Source organism: Clupea harengus, chromosome 21, assembly GCF_900700415.2.
Source record: "Clupea harengus chromosome 21, Ch_v2.0.2, whole genome shotgun sequence".
NCBI lineage: Eukaryota > Metazoa > Chordata > Actinopteri > Clupeiformes > Clupeidae > Clupea > Clupea harengus.
This window is the reverse complement of record NC_045172.1, coordinates 18,095,988-18,115,575: the sequence shown is the minus strand read 5'-3', so window position 1 is coordinate 18,115,575 and position 19,588 is coordinate 18,095,988. Positions and strand designations below refer to the sequence as shown.

The following is a 19,588-nucleotide window of genomic DNA, read 5'->3' as shown; positions in this document are numbered from 1 at the left end:
ATATTGACCTCCCTACCAGCAGGTGTCGATGTATTTTTTTTACCTAAGTTACTAAAACACTTACTCCCTCTCCGTACTCTCCTGTGAGACAAACACACGTGTGGAGAATGGCAACCGATGTGGTACAGTTCCACGAGATGGGTTTAGATGATCGCCTTTTAAAGGTAAATTAAGAGTTTCTGGTGGCATTAATGTCTCCTGTACTGCTTGGATTCGTCATACTACGGGTCACGTGTAGATTTATTTGTATATAGAACTCTGACAGATTCCCTCTGCAAGCAGTTAGTGGTTAGCATGTGATATTGAAAGTGCTCGGTTTACTTGTTGCCTTCAAATGCCAACATTAGTTGCCAGTAAAAGGCATATTTGATTGACGCTGATTCCTGTTGAGTTTTGTGTGTGACTGCGATTTCTCTGTTTGTTTACAGGCTGTAGCTGACCTGGGCTGGGCACAGCCTACGTTGATCCAGGAGAAAGCTATTCCACTGGCATTAGAAGGTAAAGACCTCCTGGCCCGAGCACGGACTGGCTCTGGTAAAACCGCTGCCTATGCTATCCCTGTCATTCAGCGAATTCTAACGTCGAAACAGGTCTGTTAGGCTTCTGCCACACATGTCAAGTCAGTGTAACCAGTGTCCAGCTCTGATTTTGGACTGACTGGACTGTTGAATGACTGCAAGTTATTCCCTTTTCTGTTTGACAGACCGTTCGCGAACAGGCTGTCAGAGCTTTGATACTGGTGCCCACTAAAGAACTGGGTCAGCAGGTCCAGAGTATGGTCCGCCAGCTTACGGCCTTCTGCGTTAGGGATGTCAGAGTTGCAGACATCTCAGGCAAGGCAGACATATCAGCTCAGAAGTAAGCTCACATTGCATCCGAGATTTAGATATGAAATAACGTTCAAATGACGTTCAACACACTGCCAACTTTGGGAGTATTAAAACATCCTCGTTTTCAAACATGGCGAGTTTTATGCTTTTTATAACACAATTTACTATAACTATACTGTGCTTCTTGCTTCAGGCCCATCTTGATGGAGAAACCTGATGTGGTGGTGGGTACCCCCTCACGGGTCCTAGCCCACATTAATGCCCAAAACCTGGCCCTTGACTCCACTTTGGAGATGCTGGTTATTGATGAAGCTGATCTGGTCTTGTCCTTTGGCTTTGAGGCAGACCTGAAGAACCTTCTCTGGTATGAGCTTGTAAATGTGCTATTTACACGAAAATTACATGTTTTATATCCTGGACTATAACTCTCTACAGATTTATATAAGAACTTGGAGGGGCAGATTTATGAATGTTTTTGTTACAATGTGGTAAATGTAACTAACGATCCTTGTGTGGATACACTCTGACCACTTATGCATGTCAGTTGAGTGGAAAACAATCATATAACACAAGTGCTGGATTTGTTTCTTTACAGTCATTTGCCCAAGATCTACCAGGCATTCCTCATGTCTGCCACACTGAATGAGGACGTGCAGGCTCTGAAGGAGTTGGTGCTTCACAACCCTGTAAGTACTGTGGTACAGTGATGCAACTGCTCACAAGTACCAACAATTGCTTAGTGTTGCTGGACAGAGGTATTTCTTGGTAGGAGTGACATGTCCAGTGTATCCCCATCCTCCCATTGTCCTCGTACACTTCAAATATTGAACAGTGCCATGCTTTGTGATGATGATTAGTAGAGATTGATGAAGGTGGTGCCACATGTCCACACGGAGTCCACATTCATTATTGTCCCACCGTACCAAAAAACGGGGTGATAACAGTGTCTGCTTTGGTGTCCCAGGTGACTCTGAAGCTGCAGGGCTCTCAGCTGCCGGACAGCTCACAGCTGGCGCAGTACAGCGTGCACTGCGACGAGGAGGACAAGTTCCTGCTCATCTACACGCTCCTCAAACTGCGGCTGGTGCGCGGGAAGACGCTGCTGTTCGTGGGGGCCGTGGAGCGTTGCTACCGCCTCAAGCTCTTCCTCGAGCAGTTCAGCATACCGGCCTGCGTGCTCAACTCCGAGCTTCCTGTGCACTCCAGGTAAGTGTGTGTGTGTGTGTGTGCGTTTGTGTGGTTTGCTTGTGCATGAATACAAAAATGCATACTGTGTTTGAAAATTTGATGCGATACTAAGCAGTACCTATGGATAAAGTCATGAATGTTGTATTTGGTGTTTGAGTTTGTGCCAAAGCAAAGAAATCTAAAGTACAATTTATGGTCGTCCGTTTTCGGAGACACGGAGAGCCCTCTCCGACGTTGCAAACCCTCTCCGAGCACCTCTCCGTGGCCTGACGTGCACCTCCCAAATTTTTTAACTATCCGACTCTGTCAATCCGTCAATACATCGCTGTTTACCTTTATGGGTAGTAGTATGCCAACATTAGATAGCTGTCTCAGACCCCTCGCAAATACATTGCACTGTGTATATTTCTCTGTAACTTTTACAAAATCTAAGCAAAAAAAAGTCAAACAGACAACTTTTTTGTACAAATACGACAATCTACAGAATTCGGTCTGCCACCATCTCTCTTTTTTTTTTTAAATGCTTTACAACACCCACAACCGTCGGAGAACCATAAATGAAAACCAGTCCGTCGAGGCAACTGCGTGACTACGGAGTAACGAAGTCGTAGAACCATAAAAACACTTTACTACAATCCTAGTGGTATGATGCATGGCATGCATGTGTTGAGAGTGCCTCCTCTCACTGCTGTGGCATTAATTAGTGAGATGTGCTTTAATGAAACAAATATGAAAAAGTTTAAGAAGAAGTGGAGGTGGTATATTGTTGGGTTGGTGCTGTTAAGCCGAACTTCCAATTTTCAGAGGTTCCTTGCCAGGTCCATTTAAAGTTCCAACTTTACCAGGTTGGGGAGCTCATCATTCAACTATTGTTGTTGTGCCGTAATGCTGATGAGCATTTAACCTCAGACTGATTTTTAGCTTTCATTTTTGCAGAATTTTTGACACATGTTCATATAATTGATTTCAACACTGTCTTGTTCAGGTGTCACATCATCAGTCAGTTCAATCAGGGGTTCTATGACTACATCATCGCCACAGACGAGCAGGGCCTGGAGAATCCCACAACACCAGTGAAGAAGGAGGCGGAAAAGGACAAGAAGAAGAAGAAGAAAGCTACTGGGAAGGGAGGACAGTAAGTGAATGGAAAATAATACTTTAACATGAAATGGCAATAGGTGTTGTGCATTGCTTATGGACAACTTTAAGTTTCTGCCAAAGAAACAAATATAACTTGTTTACTCCCATCATAGTAAACATGTGGCAATGCAGTATCTAGAGCTCCTTTATCAAGCCAGCACCACACTATACGAATTGAATGCAGGCCTCAGGATTCTGAATTGGGTATTGGGAATCTTGTATGATGTCATGTTCTAAATATAATTCTTATTCGAGCATGGTTTTAATGGGGCAGGGGAATGTGTTGGAAAGTGAGTTTGTCTGTTCCCTGTCGAAGCGTCCTTGAGCAAGACACTGAACCCCTAATTGCTCCTGATGTGCAGTGTGCCATCAGTGTAAATGTAAAATGTGTATACATTGTAAGTCGCACATATGTAAGTCGCTTTGGATAAAAGCGTCTGCTAAATGACTAAATGTAAAATGTAAATGTAATGTCTGTTCTGTTTGCAGGAGTAAGGATCAGGAGTATGGCGTGTCTCGGGGCATAGACTTCCAGAATGTGGCCAACGTCATTAACTTTGACTTCCCGCCCACAGTTGACTCCTACATTCACCGTGTCGGCAGGTGAGCGTCTGCAAGTGAACACATTGCCTTGAACTGCAGTATATATCGCATGGAAAAAAACATACGTCTGTCTGTTGATTACAACAGATATGTCTCTGCCTAATCCCTCTCCCTTGACTTTGTCCTCACTTTCCTCCACTTTTGTCTTCAGAACGGCCCGTGCAGACAACCCTGGCACTGCCCTAACATTTGTCTCGCACACAGAGCTCCCTCTGTTGGCAGATGTGGAAAGTGCCCTCTCAGGTAAGATCACTGACCCTTAGTTCTGACAGCATACGTATAATAAAGTATAATGTCATAAGGGATCTAGTTTGATTACCATACTGTAGCTCAAAGGTAGTGATTGTAATGACTTGAAACAGACAATGAAATTGACTCAAATATGGTTTTTCTCATGATCACAGAGGGCACAGAATGTGCGCTGAAACCATATGGGTTTAAAATGGAGGAGATAGAAGGTTTCAGATACCGTTGCCGGGTAGGTACACCACATTGTTTTATCTGTGGCACAGCATGACCCGCTGCTTTTAGTCAACGTTGGATTTGTTTGAAGTGATTGATTAGTTTGTCAGCAACTGTGCACATTACACTTTTTTGGATTGCATTGTTTGGATATTACTCATTTGATGACTAATACAGATGTTAATGTGTCTGTAGGATGCCATGCGGTCCGTCACAAAAACGGGAGTTAAAGAAGCCAGACTGAAGGAGATCAAGCAGGAGCTGCTGAACTCTGAGAAACTGAAGGTATCCTTGATATCATGACCTTGGTGATCAGTTATGCGGCAGGCAGCTAAACGGCTCCATTTTGCGTTTTAGAGTTCAAATCAGCTTTAGTCACAAATTCAGCCTTTGTTTCACTCTGTTTCCATTAAAAAAAAAATAATTTCCATTATTTCCTTGTCTAGACGTACTTTGAGGACAATCCCAGGGACCTTCACCTTCTGCGCCATGACAAGGACATTCATCCTGCGGTGATTAAACCACATCTGAGGAATGTGCCAGATTATTTGAGTAAGTTATTATTACCATTTACCAGTTACAAGCATTAATGCCGTATAGGGAAACTCATGGAATCTGTAAGTGAATCTAGCTGTTACACTAAACTGTAGTAACTGGAATTGAGAACTGAGAAATATGTGTTCTAAAAGTGTGTTTATTTTGTGTGTCTTAGTCCCACCCACATTGAAAGGAATAGCCAATCCGCTGACTGGGCGCAAGAAAAGAGGAAGGACTTTCAACACTGGAAGCGTTATCAAAAGTGATTTTAAGGTCAGACATCATATGAAATAGTATGATCAGTTAAGTGTGAACATATTGACCCCTTAAAATTTTGCCTTTGCATTTGTGGAACCCATAAGCAATATAGAAGTCTTTTATATCTCAGATCTGGCTGTATAAGTACACCTGCATATGTTATATGGTAACAATCACACCGTCCTCTCCTTTGCTCACAGAAAAATGCCAGAGGCAAAAACCCGCTGAAGACGTTCCGCTTCAAATCCAAAAAACCCCAAGCCAGTGCAAAAGCCACGTCATAAAGCCGCTCGGTAGAAATTATGTGGCTTGAAGCAACCTGTCTGCTAAGAACTACAAGACCACTGCCATCTACATGAACTATCTGAGCAGAGGACCCGAGTTCCATCAATGCTTAAGGTGCAAGCCTCCTCAAACACCTCCTTGACTACACGCCCAGTTGTCCTCTGAAACCATGTGAAACACAGAGACAGTTGTTAATATTCCTTAAATGGTCGGTGACTTACAGTGTTCGCCAGGGGTGTTTGGATGATCTTGACTTTTTAGGAGTTCCACAGATAAAGTGGCAGAGTATGGAAATGTACTCTAAAACAGTTTATACCTGTATTTTCAGGTCAAAATGTGAATGTCTTACTAAGCCTGTTTTCCCCAATACAACATCACTGGCCAAACCAATGTTTGTGTACAGTTGTAAAATTGTAAAATGTTAAGTTGATGTAGGGCCGTACTCCTGATTGGTGTGTCTTCTCAATGTCTTCTGTGTCACCTTTGGGGCAGGATTGGCCTCTGTGTACTAGTTCAGAGTGCATTATTTTGCTACAATAAAAGCTATGGCTCTATAAGCCAAATGTAGGTTAATCATACATTTGATTCAATTATACATTACTATCCAATAAAAGTTTATGCAGAGTAATAAGGAACTGAGAACAAATGTTGCATAAGTGCACCACACAGCAATTGCATAATTGGCAAAGTTCAATTATAGATACAGTTTAGATGGGTAACAAAGCCTGTTTGGAGAAACAATTAGTCATTGGTCAAAAAGTTCAAATAAAATGTTACATAATGATTACATACAATTATAAGTTATTTTTCAATACTTTGTTTTCATTGTCCCTTGTAACTTCTGGGAAATATATAATGGCAATTCTGATAATACAACTGCAGATTCACATCATGTCTGAGGATGTATGTGTGCTTCAAGGATCCAATGACAGAGCACATGACAACACCACTGAAATAAGGCAACACAGACAGAAGCATATGTTGTTATGGTGCAATATGTAGGCTTTTTTTTTGTTAGTTTGTTTTCTTTACAAAAAATACATTATATGTTATATCTAAATGCATTTATGATTCTTGGCTTCACTGAATGCAAAGGTATATTGAGAAACATTTTCCTTTAACTGTGCCTTCTACCTACATCATGGCTGTAGGTCTAAAGATTTGTACTTTTTGATAACAAAAACTTCATATTGCACCTTTTGATGGAGAAATTATGAAAGAACAGAGAATGGGCATTTATGAGTCAATAAATGTTAGGTGCATTGGATCTTTTGCTTGTTTTTATGCAAAACCGTCCACTCAGACATCATTACAACATTAAGGAAATGTGCTACAAGCAGCATTAGAACCTCTCTCACACAGGAATGCTCCAATCACATTGCTACCCTGCTCGAGTGGCGTGGCAATGGCCCAATCAAATTTGGCGAATTACAGAAAAAAGGCACCTCTTAAGGTCCCCCGGAAGCAATGGGTGTAGGGGACATTCCCAACCCTGTGTTTAATACACAGAAATACACCAAAGCACACATGCACACAATCACCTGCTGCACTGCATCCACATCAGAACATCAAGTCCTGTGTTCAAATACTTTGGACATTGGGCAATCGGCTTTCCTATTATCAAAATGCATCAAGATGCAGTAGTGCTTCTTAACATTAGGCATTGCGTAAGGCTGTCAGCTTTCAACGCGTGTCTGTACGTATCTGTGAGGATGCGAAATGTTGGGGTGTTGTACACATAAAACAAATCAGAATCACGTTTATTGGCCAAGTAAGTTTGCACAAACAAGGAATTTGACTACGGTTAAAGTGGCTCTCAGTGTACTTACACAAAATATACATCACAACACAACAGCACAACGGTCTAAGAAATCTAAGAAAGTATATACAAGCCATTCTGGCTGTATACAGGAGCTGTGAATTGTAAACACAACATATAGTGCAAAGAAGTGGAGAGTGCAAGAAGTGCAGGAATAAATATTAAACGGTAAGAGTGTGACGGAAGAAGTACAGTATATACAGCCTGTATAGTTATACAGTAAGGATGGAATGTATTGCACATTTTGTATTTGATAATAAAATAAATAAATATGATTGTGGGAGTAATTGTACAGTGGTTATTATAGCGATCCAGAGTTATTGCACAGTGCCACAGTGGCCATCTAAAGTAAGGCACGGTGGGAGGGGTCGCTGGCCCCTCTCTCTATGCGATACCTGAACTCCACTGTGCAGCCCATTGGGAAAGAAGAGCCTGCACTGGGGAGGAGTCAGATCTGTCACACCGCCCACTGAAATCACATCACCTCACAACACGAGTTCTGTTTCCTTGCCTGTAGTAAAAAAAAAAAAAAAAGAGCGAGAGAACCCATGCTAAGTTCAAGTACAGTACATGAGACAATGAGTACATTTCTTTACTATAAAAGATACCTAACTAAATTACACATTCCTAAGCTGCTGCACAAAATATTGAAGCCTTAACCCCTAAGAATGATTCAAAAGCAACAATGGGCAAAATCACTCACTGTTTTGAAGGAGGCTTTTGACTGGTTGCCCAAGTGCTCCGACTTCTGCACCAAATCATCCAACTTCTCTTCTCGTTCCAGGGGTGACTCCATCGTGTTGTGCTGTGAAAGAAGGACAATAGAAACTTTGTGTACCGATACCATAGACATCTGATAACAATAAACAGCAGCAATTCTCTTGGATGGAGTGGGGATCAGAAGTTAGAGGATTTAGTCACTCTCTTTAATGACAACTTACCAGAAATGTTTTTGTTTCATCTAGTTCGGCTTGGACTTTCGTCATGGCATCAGCATCTCTGGGATTCTAGGAAAGGAATAATCAGAAAGTAATAGAAATAATGGAACTTAATACCTAGATTTATGCTAAATATGTACACATTCCAGTGATTTGTGTCTCTCTAATGACTAATTGTAAAAGGTTGAGGGGCAATATGGCTTTCAGTGGTGTAAAAGAAACTGTAACCTGATAAAGAAGAAAAGTGTAGGAATCTTTTAATGGAAAAAAGTAAGCCCCATCCCTGAACCCCAAGTATTGATTGTGACTACATGCTGCAGCATTGCTGTGCTTAACCACATATATTGTCACCTGGGTTTCAGACATCTCAGGCAAGGCAGACATATCAGCTCAAAAGTAAGCTCACATTGCATCAGAGATTTAGATATGAAATAACGGAACGTTCAGGTGACGTTCAAAACACAGCCAACTTTGGCATGATTTAAAACTTCCTTGTTTTAAACATGGCGAGTTTTATGCTTTTTATAACACAATTTACTATAACTATACTGTGCTTCTTGCTTCAGGCCCATCCTGACGGAGAAACCTGATGTGGTGGTGGGTACCCCCTCACGGGTCCTAGCCCACATTAATGCCCAAAACCTGGCCCTTGACTCCACTTTGGAGATGCTGGTTATTGATGAGGCTGATCTGGTCCTTTCCTTTGGCTTTGAGGCAGACCTGTAGAACCTGCTCTGGTATGAGCTTGTAAATGTGCTATTTACACGAAAATGGCATGTTTTATATCCTGGACTATAACTCTACAGATTGATAGAAGAATTTGGAGGGGCAGATTTATAAATGTTTTTGTTACAATGTGGTAAATGTAACTAACGATCCTTGTGTGCATACACTCTGACCGCTTATGCATGTCAGTTGAGTGGAAAACAATCACATAACACAAGTGCTGGATTTGTTCCTTTCCAATCATTTGCCCAAGATCTACCAGGCAAGATGTCTGCCACACTGAATGAGGACGTGCAGGCCCTGAAGGAGTTGGTGCTTCACAACCCTGTAAGTACTGTGGTACAGTGATGCAACTGCTCACAAGTACCAACAATTGCTTAGTGTTGCTGCACAGAGGTATTTCTTGGTAGGAGTGACATGTCCAGTGTATCCCTATCCTCCCATTGTCCTCGTACACTTCAAATATTTAACAGTGCCATGCTTTGTGATGATGATTAGTAGAGATGTAGAGGGTGGTGCCACATGTCCACACAGAGTCCACATTCATTATTGTCCCACCGTACCAAAAAACGGGGTGATAACAGTGTCTGCTTTGGTGTCCCAGGTGACTCTGAAGCTGCAGGGCTCTCAGCTGCCGGACAGCTCACAGCTGGCGCAGTACAGCGTGCACTGCGACGAGGAGGACAAGTTCCTGCTCATCTACACGCTCCTCAAACTGCGGCTGGTGCGCGGGAAGACGCTGCTGTCCGTGGGTGCTGTGGAGCGCTGCTACCGTCTCAAGCTCTTCCTCGAGCAGTTCAGCATACCGGCCTGCGTGCTCAACTCCGAGCTTCCTGTGCACTCCAGGTAAGTGTATGTGTGTGTGTGTGTGTGTGCGTTTGTGTGGTTTGCTTGTGCATGAATACAAAAATGCATACTGTGTTTGAAAACTTGATGCGATACTAAGCTGTACCTATGGATAAAGTCATGAATGTTGTATTTGGTGTTTGAGTTTGTGCCAAAGCAAAGAAATCTAAAGCACAATTTATGGTCGTCCGTTTTCGGAGACATGGAGAGCCCTCTCCGACGTTGCAAACCCTATCCGAGCACCTCTCCGTGGCCTGACGTGCACCTCCCAAATTTTGTAACTATCCGACTGTGTCAATCCGTCAATACATCGCTGTTTACCTTTATGGGTAGTAGTATGCCAACATTAGATAGCTGGCTCAGACCCCTCGCAAATCAGATGTATTTTTCAGTTACAATAATGGAGTTTTTACATTGCACAGTGTCTATTTCTCTGTAACTTTTACAAAATCGAAGCAAAAAAAAGTCAAACAAACAACTTTTTTGTACAAATACGACAATCTACAGAGTTTGGTCCGCCACCATCTCTCTTTTTTTTAAATGCTTTACAACACCCACAACCAGTCCGTCGCGGCAACTGCGTGACCCTGGAGTAACGGAGTCGTAGAACCATAAATACAATCCTAGTGGTATGATGCATGGCATGCATGTGTTGAAAGTGCCTCCTCTCACTGCTGTGGCATTAATTAGTGAGATGTGCTTTAATGAAATAAATATTAAAAAAGTTTAAGAAGAAGTGGAGGTGGTATATTGTTGGGTTGGTGCTTCACAACCCTGTAAGTACTGTGGTACAGTGATGCAACTGCTCACAATTACCAACAATTGCTTAGTGTTGCTGCACAGAGGTATGTCTTGATATGAGGGACATGTCCAGTATATCCCCGTCCTCCCATTGTCCTTGTTCACTTAAAATATTTAACATGGTCTTGTCCTTTGGCTTTGAGGCAGACCTGAAGAACCTTCTCTGGTATGAGCTTGTAAATGTGCTATTTACACGAAAATTACATGTTTTATATCCTGGACTATAACTCTCTACATATGTATATAAGAACTTGTGGTGATGTAGATTTATAAATGTTTTAGTTACAATGTGGTAAATGTAGCTAACAATCTTTGTATGCATGACCACTTATGTACTGTATGTCAGTTGAGTGGAAAACAATCACATAACATAAGTGGTGAATTTGTTCCTTTCCAGTAATTTGCCCAAGATCTACCAGGCATTCATCATGTCTGCCACACTGAATGAGGACATGCAGGCTCTGAAGGAGTTGGTGCTTCACAACCCTGTAAGTACTGTGGTACAGTGATGCAACTGCTCACAAGTACCAATGATAGCTTAATGTTGCTGCACAGAGGTATGTCTTGATAGGAGTGACATGTCCAGTGTATCCCCATCCTCCCATTGTCCTCGTACACTTAAAATATTTAACAGTGCCATGCTTTGTGATGATAATTAGTAGAGATTGATGAGGGTGGTGCACATATAGCTGATAGATCAGTGTATTCATGACCTGGTTGGTGGTGTAAGCATTATCCAAACGTTCTTGTTAATGTTCTGTCTTGACTACAATATAGTTAAGAATGGGAAAATATGTTAGCACACGGAAGTGAAGTTGAAGTTTTCTCAATGTCAACCGTTTGTTAGGTGAAAAACCACTTAAAGTGAAGCAGTCATGTCTATTGTTGCAACCACACTTTGTGGCTTAGGTTTTGATTGAGGGATGGATCGGCAGTGTCTGTTGTGGTCGTCTAAATGATTGTAAACATGTGAGGCTCAGCATGTTTTTAGTTTTCCTTCATGGCCACACGTAGTCCACATTCATTAATGTCCCACGGTACAAAAAAAAACGGGGTGACAACAGTGTCTGCTTTGGTGTCCCAGGTGACTGAAGCTGCAGGGCATCTACACGCTCCTCAAACTGCGGCTGGTGCGCGGGAAGATGCTGCTGCATGCATGTTTTGACATTTGTTGAGTGCCTCTTCTCACTGCTGTGGTATGAATTAGTGAGATGGGCTTTATGAAACAAATAAAAAGAAAGTGTAAGAAGAAGTGGAGGTGACATATTGTTGGGTTGGTGCTGTTAACCATTTTCAGAGGTTCCTTGCCAGGTCCATTCAAAGTTCCAAGTTTACCAGGTTGGGGAGCTCATCGTTCAACTACTACTGTTGTGCTGGAATGCTGATGAGCATTAAACCTCAGACTGATTTTAGCTTCCAACTTGCAGAATATTTGACACATGTTCATATAATTGATTTCAACACTGTCTTGTTCAGGGGTTCTATGACTACATCATCGCCGCAGACGAGCAGGGCCTGAATTGGGTATTGGGAATCTTGTATGAGGTCATGTTCTAAATATAATTCTTATTCGAGCATGGTTTTAATGTGGCAGGGGAATGTGTTGGAAAGTGAGTTTGCCTGTTCTGTTTGCAGGAGTAAGGATCAGGAGTATGGCGTGTCTCGGGGCATAGACTTCCAGAATGTGGCCAACGTCATTAACTTTGACTTCCTGCCCACTGCCTAATACATTCTGCCATGACTTTGTCCTCACTTTTCTCCACTTTTGTCTTCAGAACAGCCCGTGCAGACAACCCTGGCACTGCCCTAACATTTGTCTTGCACACAGAGCTCTCTCTGTTGGCAGATGTGGAAAGTGCACTTACTGGTAGGATCACTGACCTTTGGTTCTGACAGCATATATATATAATAAAGTATGATTTCATAAGGGATCTAGATTGATTACCATACTGTAGCTCAAAGGTAGTGATAGTAATGATGACATGGTAGACTTGAAACATACAATGAAAATTACTCAAATATGGTGTTTCTCATGATCACAGAGGGTACAGAACCCGTTGCCGGGTAGGTACACCACATTGTTTTATCTGTGGCACAGCATGAATCACTGCTTTTAGTCAACGATGGATTTGTTTGAAGTGATTGATCAGTTTTTCACAACTGTGCACATTACACTTTTTTACTGTTCTGTGCATTGTTTGGATATTACTTATTTGATGACTAATACAGATGCTAATGTGTCTGTAGGATGCCATGCGGTCCATCACTAAGCAGGCAGTGAAAGGCTGAAGGAGATCAAGCAGGAGCTGTTGAACTCTGAGAAACTGAAGGTATCCTTGATATCAGGACCTTGGTGATCAGTTATGCGGCAGGCAGCTAAACGGCTCCATTTTGCTTTTTAGAGTTCAAATTAGCTCCAGCAAAGCTTAAGGTGCAAGCCTCCTCAAACACCTCCTTGACTACACGTGTACAGAGGCCCAGTTGTCTGGAATGTACTCTAAAACAGTTTATACCTGTATTTTCAGGTCTTACTAAGCCTGTTTTCTCCAATACAACATCACATGGCCAAACCAATGTTTTCCATATGTGTGTACAGTTGTAAAATTGTAAAATGTTAAGTTAATGAGCTGATTGGTGTCTTCTCAATGTGTTCTGTATTAACATTGGGGCAGGATTGGCCTCTGTGTAATAGTTCAGATTGCATTATTTTGCTACAATAAAAGCTATGGCTCTATAAGCCAAATGTAGGTTAATCATACATTTGATTCAATTATACATTTGATTTAATTATACATTACTGTCCAATAAAAGTTTATGAAGAGTAATAAGGGACTGAGAACACATTTGGCAAAGTGCTGCCTGTACAATTTGAAGTGATAAAAACCACACCACACAGCAATTGCATAATTGGCAGAGTTCAATTATAGATACAGTTTAGATGGGTAACACAAAGCCTGTCTGGAGAAACAATTAGTCATTAGTCCAAAAGTTCAAATAAAATGTTACATAATGTTTACATACAATTATAAGTTATTTTTCAATACTTTGTTTTCATTGTTCGTTGTAACTTCTGGTAAATATATAATGGCAATTCTGATAATACATCCGCAGATTCACACCATGTCTGAGGAAGTATGTGTGCTTCAAGGATCCAATGACAGAGCACATGACAACGCCACTGAAATAAGGCAACACAGACAGAAGCATATGTTGTTATGGTGCAATATGTAGGCTTTTTTTTGTTAGTTTGTTTTCTTTACAAAAAATACATTCTATGTGATATCTAAATGCATTTATGATTCTTGGCTTCACTGAATGCAAAGGTATATTGAGAAACATTTTCCTTTAATTGTGCCTTCTACCTACATCATGGCTGTAGGTCTAAGGATTTGTACTTTTTGATAACAAAAACATCATATTGCACCTTTTGAAGGAGAAATTATGAAAGAACAGAGAATGAACATTTATGAGTCAATAAATGTTAGGTGCATTGGAGTGTATCTTTCGCTTGTTTTTATGCAAAACCGTCCACTCAGACATCATTACAACATTAAGGAAATGTGCTACAAGCAGCATTAGAACCTCTCTCACACAGGAATGCTCCAATCACATTGCTACCCTGCTCGAGTGGCGTGGCAATGGCCCAATCAAATTTGGCAAATTACAGAAAAAAGGCACCTTTTAAGGTCCCCCTGAAGCAATGGGTGTAGGGGACATTCCCAACCCTGTGTTTAATACACAGAAATACACCAAAGCACACATGCACACAATCACCTCCCGCACTGCATCCACATCAGAACATCAAGTCCTGTGTTAAAATACTTCCGACATTGTTTTTCATATTGATGTACATAAACACAGGAGTACACACATACATATACACTTATTTACCCACTATTTGCTGTAGGTGTAAGAGCAAAACACTCCCAAGACATCGGAGGGCTTCTGCAGTGTTGATGGAGTAAATGGTGTGATGCTTTGGTGCTGATATATGCCTGTAGACGTATCTCAACAAAATAATATCTGAACTCCCCAAGCTGGTTCTTTGCAAAAGACGGTTCAAACCACAATTAATGTCGTGGAAAACTTGTGTTGTAGAGAGGGTGTACAGCTTGGCACCGGGGAGGTAACTGTTTCTACCATCACAGTTATATCCCAGGCTCTAATGGAGATTGTCAGTCAGTTGAAGAGTGGCATGTTTTACCAGGCCTCGACATGGAGGTTAACTTATCCACTGTCAAGTCATTTTGTATATAAACTGAACAGCTTTTTAATGTGAAATTAAAGTTCACAATAATGAGCTTACTTTGAAATATATACTTCACTAAAGTTTGTACTCTGGCTCAGCTTTGGGTTTAAGTTGAATGAAGTATACACTCAAGTTTTACTTTCAGCACCTCCACTTACGGTACTAGTCTAACTGAATTAATAAAAAAAAAAAATGAGCTAATAAATCTCCCATCTAATATTCTTCCCACAGTTGTCTGCTTAATGAAAATCGTTTCACTAATCATCCTTCCTTCTTACTCAAGCTCTAATAAACTGGATGAGGAATGACACAAACCACCTCTTAAATACTCAAAACCCAAAAACAGTGCAGGCAAAGAGCTGCAAAATCATCTGAATTTCGAGGTGCCCGATTAAACAATAGACACCTAAAGCACATCATCCATATCCAAACAGACCACAGACAACAGCTTTAACATCAAATGAGGGGGGGGGGGGGGGACTGATTTCATCATGTGACCACACACACACTGCTGTGATTCTTTAGGTTTCACAACTAAGCCCTGAACCCTGGTGCCAAATACTAACTATAATGACTCATGTGTGCGCATGGAGTGGAGTGACTCATTAATAAATACATTTAAAAAGGTCCACTAGGACATCTTTAAGAAGTGCATGTTGTCGGTTTATTATAGGACAGAACATGTAGAGAAACCTGATGTTATAAGAGCGTGTTTATTGTGTTATATTTAATAAGCCCCTCTTACAGTCCATCTTAAGATATCATGATTTTCCAGTTGACTGTCCCATCTACAAATTTGGTCATTAAGACTGATAGCCACACACACCCACACTGTACAGCCGCTTACAACACATACCAAAAAAAGAAATGACCGGACTCAGTCAAATATCACAGCATGAGCTTGACTCGATCACACAGCCACATAAAAGCAACACCACACTTTGAGTTGAAATGCACTTTTAGGATTTCACTAAACATAGTTGTGACGGGGGGGACAATCGGCTTTCCCATTTTCAAAATGCATCAAGAAGCAGTAGTGCTTCTTAACATTAGGCATTGCATAAGGCTGGCAGCTTTCTACACGTGTCTGTACGTATCTGTGCAGATGCAAAATGTGGGAGTGTTGTACACATAAAACAAATGGCCATCTAAAGTAAGGCACCGTGGGAGGGGTCGCAGGCCCCTCTCTCTATGCGATACCTGAACTCCACTGTGCAGCCCATTGGGGAAGAAGAGCCTGAGGTTACTGCACTGGCTGCACTCGCGCCTCCTAAACTAACTCTCCAGACAGCAGCAGCACATGTGTGGTGCACCCTGGGAAATCAGACCCCTCTTGACCCCTTATGAACTGTTTTGATTGGCTCTCCCCAGAAGTCTTCATTTCCTGTCAATATTCCTCTCTTTCCTCTGTGACATCTGAGAGCTGTAATGCTTCTGCCCCAGCCAGAGACAGACAAAAATAGAGAGAGAGAGAGAGAGAGAGAGAGCAAGAGATAAAGAGAAAGATAGAAAGAAAAATGGTGGCTGGGAGGAGTCAGATCTGTCACACCACCCACTGACATCACATCACCTCACAACATGAGTTCTGTTTCCTTGCCTGTAGTAAAAAGAGAGAGGGAACCCATGCTTAGTTCAAGTGAGTACTGGAGACAAGGAGTACATTTCTTTACTATAATCGATACCTAACTAAATTACACATACAATTCCTAAGGTGCTGCACAAAATATTGAAGCCTTAACCCTAAGAATGATTCTAAAGCAACAATGGGCAAAATCACTTGCCGTTTTGTAGAAGGCTTTTGACTGGTTGCCCAAGTGCTCCGACTTCTGCACCAAATCATCCAACTTCTCTCCTCGTTCCAGGAGTGACTCCATCGTGTTGTGCTGTGAAAGGACAATAGAAACTTTGTGGACCAATACCATAGACATCTGATAACAATGAACAGCAGCAACTCCAAGATTTCTTGGATGGAGTGGGGATCAGAAGTTAGAGGATTTAGTCACTCTCTTTAATGACAACTTACCAGAATAATTTTTGTTTCATCTAGTTCGGCTTGGACTTTCGTCATGGCATCAGCTTCTCTGGGATTCTAGGAAAGGAATAATCAGAAAATAATGGGAATAATTACTTGTGGGAAAAACGTAATACCTAGATTTATGTGAAATATGTAAACAATCCACTGATTTTTGTCTCTCTAATGACTAATCGTAAAAGGTTGAGGGGCAAGATGGTTTTCAGTGGTGTAAAAGAAACTGTAACCTGATAAAGAAGAAAAGTATAGGAATCTTTCATTGAAAAATGAGAGCCCCATCCCTGAACCCCAAGTATTGATTGTGACTACATGCTACAGCATGGCTGTGCTAAACCACACATATATTGTCACCTGGTATTTGGCCAGGTAGCCATCCAAGGCAGTGAACGGAATGGAGGCTGGGGAACCAGAAGGCCAGTCAATGCGGTCCACTTGCCTTGAGAAATCGTCCAGTACCTGCGACAGAGGCCCACAGCACAGAGATTACATCTCTGCAGCCACAGACTTGCAGCTTGCTGCTTACAGAGGTCCTTTTCAATAAGCATGGGATATAGCATAATCCGTATCACATGGTTTACGTTAAACTGACACTCAATACAAACAGTAGTCATCTATCCTGTTTTTGGAAGAACACATTTGTCCTGAAATGCACATATAGAAGATTCAAGATGTTGTTTTTTTTTTTATTTGTGTTAATTTCCAGTCACAGCTTGGCTACAGTTAAGTAGGCAAGGCTACAGTTATATAAGTACCTAACAGCTGCAGAAATAACACTGTTGCATCGTTCGGCATACACCTACCTTATCAAGTAAAGTGAAACACACTCTGGATGGGTATTCACAGTCAGCGATCACTACAGCACCAAGAGAATCATTCCGCACGTATACGTGACACAAGTACTCTAGGTGAAAAAAAAAGAATGTTAATGGGGGTAAAAAAGAACAGCCTATATATATATATGTAACATTTTAAGAACATAGCTCCCCCCAGTAAACAGGTTTTCAGAAGACAATCAGCCAAATGGCCCAGGGAGACTAACCTTGTTCTTTAACAGATGCACGACTTCCTAAACTAGACCGTTCCACAATCAGTGCACTGGTAAAGGTCATGAACTCCTGCACACTGGACACACAATTAAATCAAGAGCATGAGAACAAAATATGCCACATTATGCATATCTGTTCAAAATTGTATGGTTACATAACAGTTAAGGAAAGACTAAGGCTTAAAAACTCTTATAATACTACTGATAAGGTTATGCATTGCAGTTTTCCCACCTGGATCTCTGGAAAAAGCTGAAAGATGAGAGGTCATAGGCTGCTTTCAGCAAGTTAGACTTTGTGGCTCCCTTGTGTAACACACTCAAACTGTACAGTTTCATGGTGACGAAGACCTGTGACAGAGGAGGGTTCAGTCATTTCTTAAATCATATTTGCAACTTGCTGGTTTCACTTTCATTAAATTTCTTCGGGGAGCCAGATAACATGGCAAAGTTTGTAACATTTCCAGCACATGGCTAACTTGCAGTCATTTCAACGGCAGAAACTGAACATGTTTTGTTAATAAAACTAAGACATGGACATGACATGGAAGTGAGATGGCACCGTATGTAGATTACGTCAGTGAAAACTCTGACCTCATAAAATGTCATTAATGTGAATATTAACCAGCAATGGTAACGTTAGAAAACGCCCAACGAAATAAATTCGCAAGCTAATTTACTTATCATACCCAGCTATGCTAGGAAATTATGCCACCCAACCTTTACTTCACGGTGTTGATAGTGAAATCTTGTAACAGCTGTCTTGTAAGTTGTAAATAAAAACATGAGCTGTTACCATATTAACTGAGTATGTAATTACGAAGACATCAACTAGCGTAATCCATTCGTCTCACTTATCCTAGTAGCATTAGCTTTCTCTTTCTTCGAATAGACGTGTCACATACTGGGCAACAGGCTACCTCGTAGGCTAACTTAATTAGCTAGCTAGCTGTCTGGATGTGTTAGTTACCCAGCTAGGCACTATTCAAAGGGTTGTCTGTGCCCTAGTACATTTGTGTTAGTGTTGTTATAACAAGGTAAAGGGACATTTCATCTTACCCTTTCACCGTGTCCAACAAAGACGTTGCTGCCTGAAGTGACGCCGAATGAAGATTCAAATATTCCTTCAAGTCTGCAAGCCTGGTAGCTAGCCTAAAACTAGCGTAACCTGACAGACTGTGTTAGCTAGCTAGCTAACAAGCTAAATTCCTCTCTACCCTCGACACAGAGCTATAAACATGTAATTAAAAATCTTAAACAAACACCTTAAATATGAACCATGTATGTCAGCTAGCAAATAGTTATTTAAAATCTCCTTTAAAATGTAAGACTGTCCAATATGAAGAAACTTGTCTTATCCTCGCTGGCTTACTTTTAAGCAACCTAGTTGGATCTACGTCCACACAAGCACACATTACTTCCGGGCTTCTATATATTTCAAAGTAAAAGCTAAATCTCGGCCAAGCCCATGCCAATTACAGAGTATGCAATCCTATTTGATGTCAAAGATAAACACGAAAAAAAGGACAAAAATACACTGCAACTAATCGTAGCAAATGTGTAATCTGCATGTACAATTTTGCTAAATGTATAAACTGTTTTATGATACTTGCGACAATGTAGCTAGACAAACCGAAGGATACGAACACTTGACCTTTAATTCGACAGGAGGAACGCAATCCACTTTGACAGGGCGGGGCGGTCACGATGTCTCTTGTTATTCTCTGTCAGTGCTTCTCACTCAAAAAGCAGTAATTTGATTGGACTTGGTAAAAACATAAATTGTACTGATACTGCTCGATATGTAGGCCTAAAACAAAGGCTATGTCTCT

The 19,588-nt window shown here is 41.3% G+C and overlaps 2 protein-coding genes and 1 pseudogene across 2 annotated transcripts; 2 read left to right on the top strand and 1 right to left on the bottom strand.

Moving 5' to 3' along the window:
- Window positions 1-58: 58 nt before the first annotated feature.
- Window positions 59-6,097, top strand: LOC105911831 (DEAD (Asp-Glu-Ala-Asp) box helicase 56). Its single transcript, XM_012840679.3, has 14 exons — window positions 59-164; window positions 429-590; window positions 704-858; window positions 1,024-1,194; window positions 1,426-1,516; window positions 1,795-2,036; window positions 3,004-3,153; window positions 3,648-3,761; window positions 3,913-4,004; window positions 4,166-4,239; window positions 4,419-4,508; window positions 4,670-4,775; window positions 4,936-5,033; window positions 5,219-6,097. Exons 1-14 carry the CDS (start codon window positions 108-110, stop codon window positions 5,300-5,302), a joined length of 1,686 nt encoding a protein of 561 aa, XP_012696133.1. The 5' UTR covers window positions 59-107; the 3' UTR covers window positions 5,303-6,097.
- A 1,693-nt stretch (window positions 6,098-7,790) lies between these two features.
- Window positions 7,791-13,236, top strand: LOC105911749 (annotated as a pseudogene).
- Window positions 13,237-13,332: 96 nt separating this feature from the next.
- Window positions 13,333-19,210, bottom strand: ykt6 (YKT6 v-SNARE homolog (S. cerevisiae)). The gene is made up of 8 exons (XM_012840680.3): window positions 18,816-19,210; window positions 17,992-18,107; window positions 17,754-17,836; window positions 17,515-17,615; window positions 17,066-17,170; window positions 16,706-16,771; window positions 16,464-16,565; window positions 13,333-16,279 (listed from the first exon to the last, which is right to left on the bottom strand). The coding sequence occupies exons 2-8, from the start codon at window positions 18,093-18,095 to the stop codon at window positions 16,244-16,246; spliced, it is 597 nt and encodes a 198-aa protein (XP_012696134.2). The 5' UTR covers window positions 18,096-18,107; window positions 18,816-19,210; the 3' UTR covers window positions 13,333-16,243.
- Window positions 19,211-19,588: the final 378 nt, after the last annotated feature.